This window comes from Oryzias melastigma, linkage group LG5, assembly GCF_002922805.2.
Source record: "Oryzias melastigma strain HK-1 linkage group LG5, ASM292280v2, whole genome shotgun sequence".
Taxonomy (NCBI): Eukaryota; Metazoa; Chordata; class Actinopteri; order Beloniformes; family Adrianichthyidae; genus Oryzias; species Oryzias melastigma.
In genome coordinates, this window is record NC_050516.1 from 34,101,815 (window position 1) to 34,114,308 (window position 12,494).

The 12,494-nt window shown below is 36.6% G+C and overlaps 1 protein-coding gene and 1 long non-coding RNA gene across 2 annotated transcripts in view; one reads left to right on the top strand and one right to left on the bottom strand.

The window, feature by feature from the left end:
* Nucleotides 1–12,494, top strand: part of ptprga (protein tyrosine phosphatase receptor type Ga) — a gene marked incomplete at its 5' end in the record, with an annotated part of 89,903 nt that overhangs the window by 69,794 nt on the left and 7,615 nt on the right. The window contains 7 exon segments of the mRNA XM_024269808.1: nucleotides 2,246–2,337; nucleotides 5,490–5,586; nucleotides 5,665–5,747; nucleotides 7,260–7,394; nucleotides 7,467–7,601; nucleotides 9,139–9,311; nucleotides 9,393–9,528. Of these exon segments, the coding sequence (XP_024125576.1) occupies nucleotides 2,246–2,337; nucleotides 5,490–5,586; nucleotides 5,665–5,747; nucleotides 7,260–7,394; nucleotides 7,467–7,601; nucleotides 9,139–9,311; nucleotides 9,393–9,528 (851 nt within the window).
* On the bottom strand, nucleotides 8,880–10,179 carry LOC118598794. The gene is made up of 2 exons (XR_004947935.1): nucleotides 9,555–10,179; nucleotides 8,880–9,438 (listed from the first exon to the last, which is right to left on the bottom strand). It is a non-coding gene; the product is annotated as an uncharacterized LOC118598794 (long non-coding RNA).

Here is a 12,494-nt window from a genome sequence, read left to right on the forward strand (position 1 = left end):
GGCTAATTTGGAGTTTTGCTAATACTTTAGCATTATGCTAGCTGTTTTGGCTAAGTTGGACATTTTTATGTTCATTTTTTTGGCTAATTAGAAGTTTAGCTAATATTTTAGCAATATGCTAGTTTATTTGGCTAATTTAGACATATTTTCATTGTTTAGGCTAACTTAGAGTTTAGCTAATATTTTAGCATTATGCTAGCTGTTTTAGCTAATTTAGACATTTTTCCATTGTTTAGGATATTTTGGAGTTTAACTAATATTTTAGCATTATGCTAGCTGTTTTGGCTAAGTTAGCCTTTTTATTGTTTATATTTTTGGCTAATAAGAAGTTTAGCTAATATTTTAGCAATATGCTAGTTTGTTTGGCTAATTTAGACATATTTATCTTTTTTAGGTTAACTTGGAGTTTAGCTAATATTTTAGCATTATGCTAGCTGTTTTGGCTAAGTTAGACATTTTTTGTTCATTTTCTTTTGGCTAATTAGAAGTTTAGCTAATATTTTAGCAATATGCTAGTTTATTTGGCTAATTTAGACTTATTTTCATTGTTTAGGCTAACTTAGAGTTTAGCTAATATTTTAGCATTATGCTAGCTGTTTTGGCTAAGTTAGACATTTTTTGTTCATTTTTTTGGCTAATTAGAAGTTTAGCTAATATTTTAGCAATATGCTAGTTTATTTGGCTAATTTAGACATATTTTCATTTTTTGGATAACTTGGGGTTTAGCTAATATTTTGGCATTATGCTAACTGTTTTGGCGAATTTAGACATTCTTAATGTTTTTTTTTTGTTTGATTGTTTTTTCCTACTTGGCATTTAGCTAATATTTTAGCAATCTTCCAGCTCTGGCTAAAGCTATCGGCTTTAGCATCTTCAGCAGTCGCATTCATCTTACAGCATTTACACTAGCATTATCGCAGCATATATCTAGTTTTGTTTGTTCTCTCTCGTTCTCATTTCTCTTTTCTCTCCCTCCATCTCTTATATTAATACAGCCTTCAGATCAGTTCTTGAAGGCCTTTCACTACTCAAATCTGCGAACAGTTTTATGTCGTTGCAAGAGAAAAATCAGCCTAATCAGCTGTAGTTCATTACCACGTCTAGCTCCAAAAGCCACTTTGACAAATGACCAAATTAATAAATTAGAGCTGGCGCCTGCGCTGTAATCACTGGAGCGGGGTGCAAAGCCCCGCGGGCCTCAGCTGCAGGGGGGTGTTAGTTAAGACATTGGCCAGTGTCAGCGCTGATGGCAGCTGAGTCCCCGGCTTCGACCGACCGGCCTCATCAGAGATCCTTCATGTGTGTGGGTTTTGGCTGATTCGTCGCGAACAGATGCTCTCCTCCCACAAAAAGTCACAAGACCAGAAAAAGGTGTTTGTAAGATTAGTCAGTGAAATAAATAATCATGATTCATCGGTCCTCGTTTGGCTTGTTTTGTACGGTGGCCTAGAAGTTCAAATCACAGAAGAAAAATAAATAAATTTTAGAAACAAAATATTATTCCAGAAAGGAAACATTTTGTAAATTGAAATAATTTCCAGAAATCAAATGTTATAAAATGAAACAAAATAAGAAACCAGAAAATGTAGCTAGTATGGGACCTCACTGATTGGATGATGACGCTTGTTCCCCTTTTCAATAGGAAGTTATTTGACACGGCGATATCGTCCGATTGAAGATATTTTTTTAAGCTTCTGCTTAAGTTTGGTGATTGATCAATAAACTCCTTATCACAGTTCAGGTAAAACATCTCTCAAGACTCAAACATTATCATTAGTGATGGGCGATATATCGTGCCAGTATATGTATCTGCTGATATTTGCATAATTTGAGTTTTTCTGTATCAGAGCAATACTAAAAAAATCCACCGATATTCTTCTGTTTTCAGAAACTCTTTATTTAGATCCTTGGAATCGATCTTTTCTGGTTTCTTGTTTTTAAACATTTCATTTTGATAAATGGAAATTACTCCTATTTTTCTTTCGTTTTTTTCTGTAATTTTGTTTTGTTTTCCAATATGTAATGTTTTTTTTTAATTCTTTTTTATTTATTGTTGAGACGTTTTTTCCAATGATTTGTTGACGTGATTTGCACTTCAGGGCCACCGTAGTTTTGGCATCAGAAACTACTAAATAAAAAAGCATGCTTTTTATTTTACAGTAACAGGAATGATAAACTTCTTTTTTGGATCGTTCCTGTAAATAAAAGCAATACTCTTCCTGACTGTGATCTGTTTTCCCTGCAGATGACATGGAGGCCATCCCCGTCAAACAGTTTGTTAAGCACTGCATGGAGCTTTACAAAAACAACATGCAAGGCTTTGCAGAGGAGTTCGAGGTAATTTTCATTTTACTCTTGATTAATTAAAAAAACAACATTATAAGAGGGTCTGAATGGTGGTGTGTAAGCACACATTCCAGTGTGGGGTCCAAATATCCTTCCGCTTGCCAAAGTAGTCTTCAGTTGGTGAAGAGGCTGTACAGAAAATTAAAGGAAGAGCTCTCTTCTTCTCCAATATTGATAATATTGACTGCAGTGCAGCTGCATTTTTTATATATTGTGCTTCCAAATACAGTCTTCCCAGCAGAACAAGTGAACCCAACCGCGGAGATGAGTGTTGTTTCTCTGCTCACAGCCGAAGGTGCAAGCAGGTCTTTGTAAGACGGATTTAGAAGCTGAGGGTTTGTAAAGTGTAAAGCTTTGAACAGACACTTGAAACAAAGATGGAGGTTAATCAGAGATCTCTCTGACTGATGGGATGGATGCAGACTAGGGCTGCCACGATTATTCGATTATTCGCGACTACGTCGACTATTAAAATAATCGACAACTATTTTGGTCGTCGAAGCGTCGTTTTTTTGTTTGTTTTTTCCTTGTTTTGATCTCAAATCTATGATGCACGCTTTCTAAAGTTGATAGCTGAAAACACTGAAGTTAATAGCTGAAAACGCTGAAAGTGATGGCTGAAAACGCTGAAATTGATGGCTGAAAATGCTGAAATTGATAACTGAAAACGCTTAAGTTGATAGCTGAAAATGCTGAAATTGATGGCTGAAAACGCTGAAATTGATAACTGAAAACACTGAAGTTGATGGCTGAAAACGCTGAAGTTGATAACTGAAAATGCTGAAGTTGATAGTTGAAAACGCTGAAGTTGATAACTGAAAATGCTGAAATTGATAGCTGAAAACACTGAAGTTGATGGCTGAAAACGCTGAAGTTGATAACTGAAAATGCTGAAGTTGATGGCTGAAAAAACTGAAGTTGATAACTGAAAATGCTGAAGTTGATAGCTGAAAACGCAGAAATTGATAACTGAAAACACTGAAGTTGATGGCTGAAAACGCTGAAGTTGATAACTGAAAACGCTAAAGTTGATAACTGAAAACGCTAAAGTTGATAACTGAAAACGCTGAAGTTGATAACTGAAAACGCTGAAGTTGATAACTGAAAATGCTGAAGTTGATAGCTGAAAACGCTGAAATAATAGCTAAAAACGCTGCAATTGATGGCTGAAAATGCTAAAATTGATGGCTGAAAACGCTGAAGTTGATAACTGAAAATGCTGAAGTTGATGGCTGAAAAAACTGAAGTTGATGGCTGAAAACGCTGAAGTTGATAACTGAAAATGCTGAAGTTGATGGCTGAAAAAACTGAAGTTGATAACTGAAAATGCTGAAGTTGATAGCTGAAAACGCAGAAATTGATAACTGAAAACACTGAAGTTGATGGCTGAAAACGCTGAAGTTGATAGCTGAAAACGCTGAAATAATAGCTAAAAACGCTGCAATTGATGGCTGAAAATGCTAAAATTGATGGCTGAAAACGCTGAAGTTGATAGCTGAAAATGCTGAAATTGATGGCTGAAAACGCTGAAATTGATAACTGAAAACGCTGAAGTTGATGGCTGAAAACGCTGAAGTTGATAACTGAAAACCCTGAAGTTGATAACTGTAAACGCTGAAGTTGATAGCTGAAAACGCTGAAATTAATAGCTAAAAACGCTGCAATTGATAGCTGAAAACGCTGAAATTGTTGGCTGAAAACACTGAAGTTGATAGCTGAAAATGCTTAAATTGATGGCTGAAAACGCTGAAAATGATAACTGAAAACGCTGAAGTTGATGGCTGAAAACGCTGAAGTTGATGGCTGAAAACGCTGAAGTTGATGGCTGAAAATGCTGAAGTTGATAGCTGAAAACGCTGAAATTAATAGCTAAAAACGCTGCAATTGATGGCTGAAAATGCTGAAATTGATGGCTGAAAACGCTGAAGTTGATAGCTGAAAATGCTGAAATTGATGGCTGAAAACGCTGAAATTTATGGCTGAAAACGCTGAAAATGATAACTGAAAAAGCTGAAGTTGATAGCTGAAAACACTGAAATTAATGGCTGAAAACGCTAAAATTGATGGCTGAAAATGCTGAAATTGATGGCTGAAAACGCTGAAGTTGATAGCTGAAAATGCTGAAATTGATGGCTGAAATCGCTGAAGTTGATAGCCGAATACGCTCAAGTTGATAGGTGAAAATGCTGATGTTGATAGTTGAAAACGCTCAAGTTGATAGCCAGCTAAAATATAAATTAGACAAAAAAAAATGAAAAAAGCCAAAGTTAGCTAGCATGCAGCTGAAATATTAGCTAAACTCTAAAATACCCCAAAAAACAACAAAAAAACCTAAATTAGCCAAAATAGCTAACATGTAGCTGAAATTTGAGCTAAATTCTAAAATACCCTAAAAAAACTGAAAAAAGCCGAATTTAGCCAAAATAACTAGCATTCAGCTTAAATTGCAGGGAAACTCCAAAATAGTCTGAAAAAACTGAAAAAATCCTAAATTAGCTAAAATTGCTAGCATGTAGCTGAATTTTTTGCCAAACTCCAAAATAGCCTAAAAAACTGAAAAAAATCCTAAATTAGCCAATATAGCTAGCATGCAGCTGAAATATTAAACACCAGAACAGCCTAAAAACTTAAAAAGAAAAGCCTAACTTAGCTAAAATAGCTAGCATGTAGCTAAAGATTTTAGCTAAACTTAATAAATGCCAAATAGTCCAAAAAGCTAGCAGAATGCCATTATAACCTAAAACTTTACTACACACTTACTCCATACAATATAAAGTAACGACTAATCGACGATTAAATTAATCGTTGGCCATTTTAATAGTCGATTAGTCGTTGATTAGTCGACTAACTGTGGCAGGTCTAGTTTGAGCTCAGTCTGGTGCAGTGAAGAGGAATGAGAAGCGGGTCATTTGACCCGAGGCTTCACTCTCAGACCCCCGTGGCAGAAAGCATCTGCTCCATTTGGTGACCTTGAAACCGACTCTCCACTTTATCCTGAGCTCCTGATGCAGGAGGTAAAAAAATCTAAAGGAAACGGCTATATTTAGGAAAACAGGAAACAACCACTGTAAGAAAACCCCTGAAGTTGAAGTCAGTTTTAAGTCCATTAGCTTGTTTCTTAAAATCTATGTTTTTCTCTCCAGGAGGTCCAGCGCTCCACGGCTGACTTGAAAATCACAGCTGAGCATTCAAATCATCCTGACAACAAGCACAAAAACAGATACATCAACATCGTGGCCTGTGAGTGATCAGATTACAGTCTACCGCTGTGAGATCAATGATGTTTCTGCTTTTTATAATCCACATAAATGTGTCCAGATGACCACAGCAGGGTGAAGCTACGCGCTCTGGCAGGAAAAGATGCCAAACACTCGGATTACATCAACGCCAACTACGTGGACGTAAGATTTCCTGTTTTACTCAGAGGCTCAGTTTGTTTATAAAGATTGAAGAATCCTGCTGAAAGCCATTGTTGAGGGTACATGAATCAAAGTCAAGGCCCGGGGGCCGGATGTTATCTTGTGCTCATTTCTAACTTGTTTAATTTTGAAAACATATATTTTTATGAAGAGTAAAATATTGAATGTTGTTTGAGTTGATTTATTCTGGAATAACATTCCCACATTCTTATTATCCATAATTATGTTAAAAGGTTACAGTTTTAAAATTTTTAAAATGGGCATTCTGCTAGCTTTTTGGACTCTTTTGGCATTTACGAAGTATTTTTACTCTGTTTTGGAGTTTAGCTAACATTTCTGCTACACGCTAGCTCTTTTGGGTAATTTAAGCTTTTTTTAGGCTGTTTTTGGAGTTCAGCTATTATTACAGCTGAATGCTAGCTGTTTTGGCTAATTTATCTATTTTGGAATTTGGCTAGCAATTCAGCTACGCACTAGCTTTTTTTGGCTAATTTAGCATGTTTTTGACTTTTTTTGGAGTTTAGTTAATATTTCAGTAACACGCTAACTGTTTTGGCTAATTTAGGTTTTTTTTTTTAATTATGCTGTTTTTGAGTTTAACTTACATTTCAGCTGAATGCTAGCTGTTTTAGTTAATTTAGGCTATTTTGGAATTTAGCTAGTATTTCAGCTACGCACTAGCTGTTTTGGCTAATTTAGCATATGTTTTAGGCTGTTGTAGAGTTTAGCTCATATTTGAGCTACATGTTAGCTGTTTTGGCTAATTTAGGCTTTTAAAAAAAATAGACTGTTTTTGAGTTTAATATTTCAGCTGAATGCTAGCTGTTTTGGCTAATTTATGCTATTTCTTTTAGCCTTTCCTGGAGTTAAGTTAATAGTTCAGTAAAACGTTAGTTGTTTTGGCTAATTTAGGCTTTTTTATTTTTTTAGGCTGTTTTAGAGTTTAGCTGATATTTCAGCTACATGTTAGCTGTTTTGGCTAATTTAGGCTATTTTGGAATCTAGCTAATATTTCAGCTACGCACTAGCTGTTTCGGCTAATTTAGGCTAAGTCTTTTTTTCTGTTTTCATCTATCAGCTTCAGCGTTTTTAGCTATCGATTTCAGCATCTGCATCTTCAGCAGCCAAATTGAGCTTACAGCATTCAAACTAGCATTATTGGAGGTATTAGTGTATATCTAGTTCATAATTATGTTAAAAAGTTACGGTTTTAAAGTTTTAAAATGTAGTTTTAGTGTTCAATAAAGATTTATCCTGTTCGGCCCCCGACCGATGGTGTGTTTTGGATTTTGGCCCCCTGTGTGATTGAGTTTGACACCCCTGGTTTAGGGAGTCAGAGTGAGGCATGAAAAGCAATAGCAAGTGAGAGTATGAAACACAAAATTAGCATCTATATTAAACCTTTGAAATTATGCAAAAATATGAACAATTTCTGTCATTTTATGTGATGAATTTTCTCCCGTAAAGAACATTAAGGAAATCCTTTTGTTTCAGGGTTATAATCAGCCCAGAGCTTACATCGCGGCTCAGGGGCCCCTCAAGTCCACGTTCGAGGACTTCTGGAGGATGGTGTGGGAGCAGAACACCGGAATCATCGTCATGATCACAAACCTGGTGGAGAAAGGAAGAGTAAGTCCACCGCTCTGTGTGGCTCATGGATGTGGTTCTCCACCAGACGCACTCATCATGATTGTCTCGCAGAGGAAATGCGACCAGTACTGGCCGACGGAGAACAGCGAGCAGTATGGAAATGTGGTGGTGATGCTGAAGAGCACCAAAGTGCAAGCCTGCTACACCGTACGCCATTTCCTCATCAGGAACACAAAAGTCAAAAAGGTAAATTTTTTTTTTTTAGGGAATAGTACAGAAATGAATAAAGTTTGGGTTGTTTTACCTCAAAACGAAAAAGTTCAATCATGTTTTGCTATTTCTACTATTTCCTTAAAGTACTGGAAGGCCTTTTATGAAGTGAAAAAGTTGAAACACTATTAAACAGAAACATAAATGTTTTATCAAACTGTCTATTTACATTAAGATGATCTTGTTGTTTTATATGCAGCTTCTCCTTTTTTTTATATAATTTATTTAGTAAAAAGATTTATACTTTGAAACCATCAACCTGTTCTATAGCGACTAAAGATGGAAATTAGCCTTAAAGGCTTATATATTAAATTTTAAATGTTATATTAAGCTGGGTTGATAAAATCAGTTAATCTATTTGAATCAATTTAAGCCTAACAGATAAACGATTCATAAAAATATAAATCGATTTAGCACATAAAGCTAAAGTCAGCTAGCATGATGCTAACGTTTAATGGAATTTCCCATAGGACAGCTAAAGCTAACGCTCAGTCAGCGTTAACATACATTGATGATTAATTAAACGTCTTTATCAACTCATAGGTATGAATTTTCTAAACTCTTTTAAGGAATCTTTAAGGTAACTTTTTTGATTTAGAACATCGTTTTTTGCTCATACTTTCTTCTTCTGGAATAAGATGTAATGCTATAGCGCGATCGCCACCTAGTGGCCAAACTGAAACTGCACCTTTTATTTATGTCGGAGGAAGACTCGTGGCCAACTTTGCTGGAGTTCTATGTAAACGGTATGATGCTCCTCCTGAGGGGTTAACCCTTTAACATCCTAGATGAAGCCGAGATTCATCAGTAGCTCTGACGTACCAAAACTCTGAGATTATTTACTCGATCAGCTGGTTAAACCGCTGGAAAAAGGGACCTTTCATATCGGCTATGCACCGATATGCAGCACATTACTAAAGTGTCGGTTTGTAATCACTCGGGTCGCGTTGGTCGCAAGGAAATCGCCCCAATTACGGCGAAATTTGACAAACTGATGACATCATCAGTGATTGGAATTTTACAATCGCGTTCATATCGCGCCCTTTGACCCACTTTGACTTATTTAAAGCAATTAGAAGACCCAATGGTGGAGCAAACTCAGTCCAGAAAGTTTTGAAGATGATGACGATTTGACTATGTTCTATATGCAAAACATCACTTCATACTCCAACAAAAAGACAAAAAAACACATTTACTCTGTAATGCAACTATATTTGTAGCTATTTTCCATTAAGATACAGAGCAGGAGACAACTTATTTCAAATTATTTTATTGTAAGTACAGTTATTTGGTTTGTTGAGGCTTTTAAAATGCAAAAAATCCTCTGACCTTTGTCTGTTCTGCACCATTAATTAACCACAAATTTATTTATATTGCAAACTATACTATACTGAATGTAAAAATCTCCTTTTCTCCACTGAAATTCCATGAATTCCTAGCAGTTGAGAGAAAGTACAGCTGGATCTAAGATGGTTCTGTTTAAACTCCATTTTCATCTCCTCCATCGTTTCAGTGTCAGAAGGGAAACCCTAAAGTGAAGCTGAACGAGCGCGTGGTGGTCCAGTTTCACTACACTCAGTGGCCTGACATGGGAGTCCCAGAGTACACGCTGCCCGTCCTCACCTTCATCAACCGCTCCTCTGCAGCTCGAACGGCGGACATGGGCCCGGTCCTGGTACACTGCAGGTAACGTCATCATCGGCGCCGCTCGGTGGGACGAAAGCTTCCGGCGGAGCCGCTCACATCAGTTTGCGCTGTGCTCTGTAGTGCTGGGGTCGGCCGCACGGGAACGTACATCGTCATCGACAGCATGCTGCAGCAGATCAAGGACAAAGGCTCCGTCAGCGTCCTGGATTTTCTCAAACACATACGCACACAACGCAACTACCTGGTCCAGACTGAGGTAAGACGCTCGGAGCGTTCACTTACTCGGTGGAACGGGATTCTGCTGCTAAAGGTCATCGTGATTTAAGATGGAAAAGCAGTTATGGAATCAATTCAGCGGGAAAGTCTGCGCTCAGATAAAGGTCACTCTCACTGCAGCTTTAGTGCGGCACAGACGGCAAACTGTCGCCCCTTCGCCATAATACAGATTCACCTCATGAGCGTTTAAAACACCCGTGAAATGGACTGTGAGTTCTTCCTGCTCCCATTCCTGTTTGGCTTTGAATCAGGAGCATCACAGCTTAAAGGAACCTCTCACTAATCTGATCCAGTTTGTTTATACTGTCAATCAAACATGCAAAAATCCACACGAGGACATGAACCGGATGTCCTTGACTAGAACCAGAAGTCGCCTCATTTCGCTAGAAAAAATGTTATTTTAACTAACAATTTCCTGTTTTAACCTTTAACCCTGTGTAACCATTAGTATCATATTTTATACACATAAATCTGAGACCCCCATCTCATTAGCATAATCAAAACTTTCCTTAAAAACCCATTGTATGTGATGCAGGTCATGCTTCCTGCTGTGCAGTTCCTTATCATTCCACTAGGGGCAGTAGAAGGGCTTTTCCTGCTCATTTCAAAATGGCTGCCCCCATGACATCTAAAAAACAGTTTTGGAGGGAAAATGTTTTGCTAATTTTCCACACTTTAGGTTGAAATTAACTCATCTATTGTTATTTCTTTTCCCTAAATGACTACTTGCTGTATTGAAAAAATGCAACATTTGTTGATAATTAATTATTTATAATTCAGTTTCACCAAATGTGAAAAATGAGAGACGATGGCTAAATAAGATGCTTTTTTTTCCCCTAAACATTATTTTTCCCAAGTCACACAATATTTCATTATTGACATTTAAATATTATGAAAAAAAGGATTTTTATTTTTATCAATTATTTGATGTAGTGGACTTTACAGGGTTAATAAGGGTTTTTGTCCCACACTGTAATGGGTAACGCAACAGGACAGCTGGAGGGTCAAATCAGGACCCGCTTAAAGTGGACGAAAACAGATTGAAAATTTGAAAAGCAAGCGTTTTAATAAAATATATATATATATATATATATATGAACAATTGAAAACAGTTTTAAACTCAAGAATATACATATTGAAAACTTGAAGGAATTATTGAACATTTGGAAAAATAAAATTGAAAATTTAAAACAAATATTTAAAATTAAAAAAGAAAACCTAAAAATGTTACGATTAAAAAAATTTCAACTCAAAAATCTAAATTTAAGCAGAAAACAGAACTGAAAGCAAAGAATGAAGAAGGAAAAAAAATGAAAGTTGAAATTACAAATAAACATTATTTTATTTTTATCTGTAACAGTTTTAGTATTTTTTTTTAAGTTTCAAATTTACACTTTTTTTTTCAAATTTTTTATATTTTTTCATATAGTAAAAAAAAATAGTGTCTTCAAATTTGGTCTTTGCTATTATGTGATGACATCATCAGTAGTTGCCGGTCATCTACGTTAGCATGTAGCTGTCAGCCCACGGAGAATGAATACCAAAGGTCACGCTAAAACAAAAAGTCATTGCTTACTTCAGAACACACCCACATGAAAATATGTGTTTTTATGACACAGATACCCAACCCTTTAAAAAAAAAAACACTTTCAGACACCACTACAACTTCAAATGCTCCAATTGGAGCATTAGGGAGAAGCCAGAGAAGTAGGAAAGCAATTTGGGAATTTTCATTAGGGAAAATCTTTTATTCTTTTATTTAAAAAAATACCCTGGCAAACATGAGAAAACCTGTCAGTCAGATCGTTTATTTATTGCAGACACAAAGTTGTTTTTTCTGCTGTTTCTATGGCTCTTTTTTGCGGTTTTGAAAACAAAAGGTGCAAAATATTTCAATTGTCAGGGAGAAACAGGCTGGCATCGCATCAGACTGCCGAATTTCTTCGAAATATATATACTTACATGATTATTTTAACACCTCATTGTCACCTTTTTTTTTCTTTAGTACATCTACTGTTGGCGTGTTTTACCATAAAAAGCTGCATCTGTTTGCAGAGGTCATCGACCTTTCAGGCTGTTGCAGCCTCATGAGGGCCGCGCATGAACTAAAGTCTAGAAACTTTTCTGAGCCCAGAATGTCTCCAGCAAACAAACACGGCTTTATTGCTTCATGGTAACGGAAGGAGTGTGGTCCTGCAAGAGAAAGAAAGGTTGGAAATAATTCACCAGCAAAATAAATAAAAATGATGAAAAGAGGCTGAGGCCAAAAATAAACAAAAAGAGGGCGGCGCAGTTCAACCGCTCGCTACAGTCCCAGCCCAAACTATCCCCATCCACCCTGTCGGGCAAAACTTTAAACAAAAGAAGAACAGACAAATAAACGAGCAGAGAAACGCACCTCTTAAACCACAGGATCAGCTGATCTGGTGCTCCTGGATCACGTAGGCAGACTAGTTTAGTTGATGGAGGGGGCAGATGCAATGAGGAGCATCAAACAAGATTTAACCACTTTCTTTCACTGACCTTTGTAGTTTTTAGGGGGGAGGAGCAAAACAGAGCTGTCTGCTATTAGAATTTCAACAACGAAACTGACTATTATTTTTTATTTGGGATGGGGACCTACATGAATTTTCCACAATAACGAGCATCGGCTTCTAAAAAACTGAGGAAACTCTGCGTTTCTCCACCTCAAGAGTCGAACAGTTCAGAGAAGACAGACACGCCCCCACCTGTGTGCAGCCGACCTGAAATCCAGCTGCATCAAACTTCTCCCCAAAAAGTTGTTTTATTATTTTTTCACAAAGATGATAAAGAAAGTTTATGAAAAAAAAGTTTAAAAAGAAATCCTAAAAATATAGACAGCTGTTCTCTTAGGAGAGAAATTCTTATTTTTTGGGCTGCATGATGTGAGCCTAGATTTTTTTTTTTTTTTTTTTTTTTTTTTTT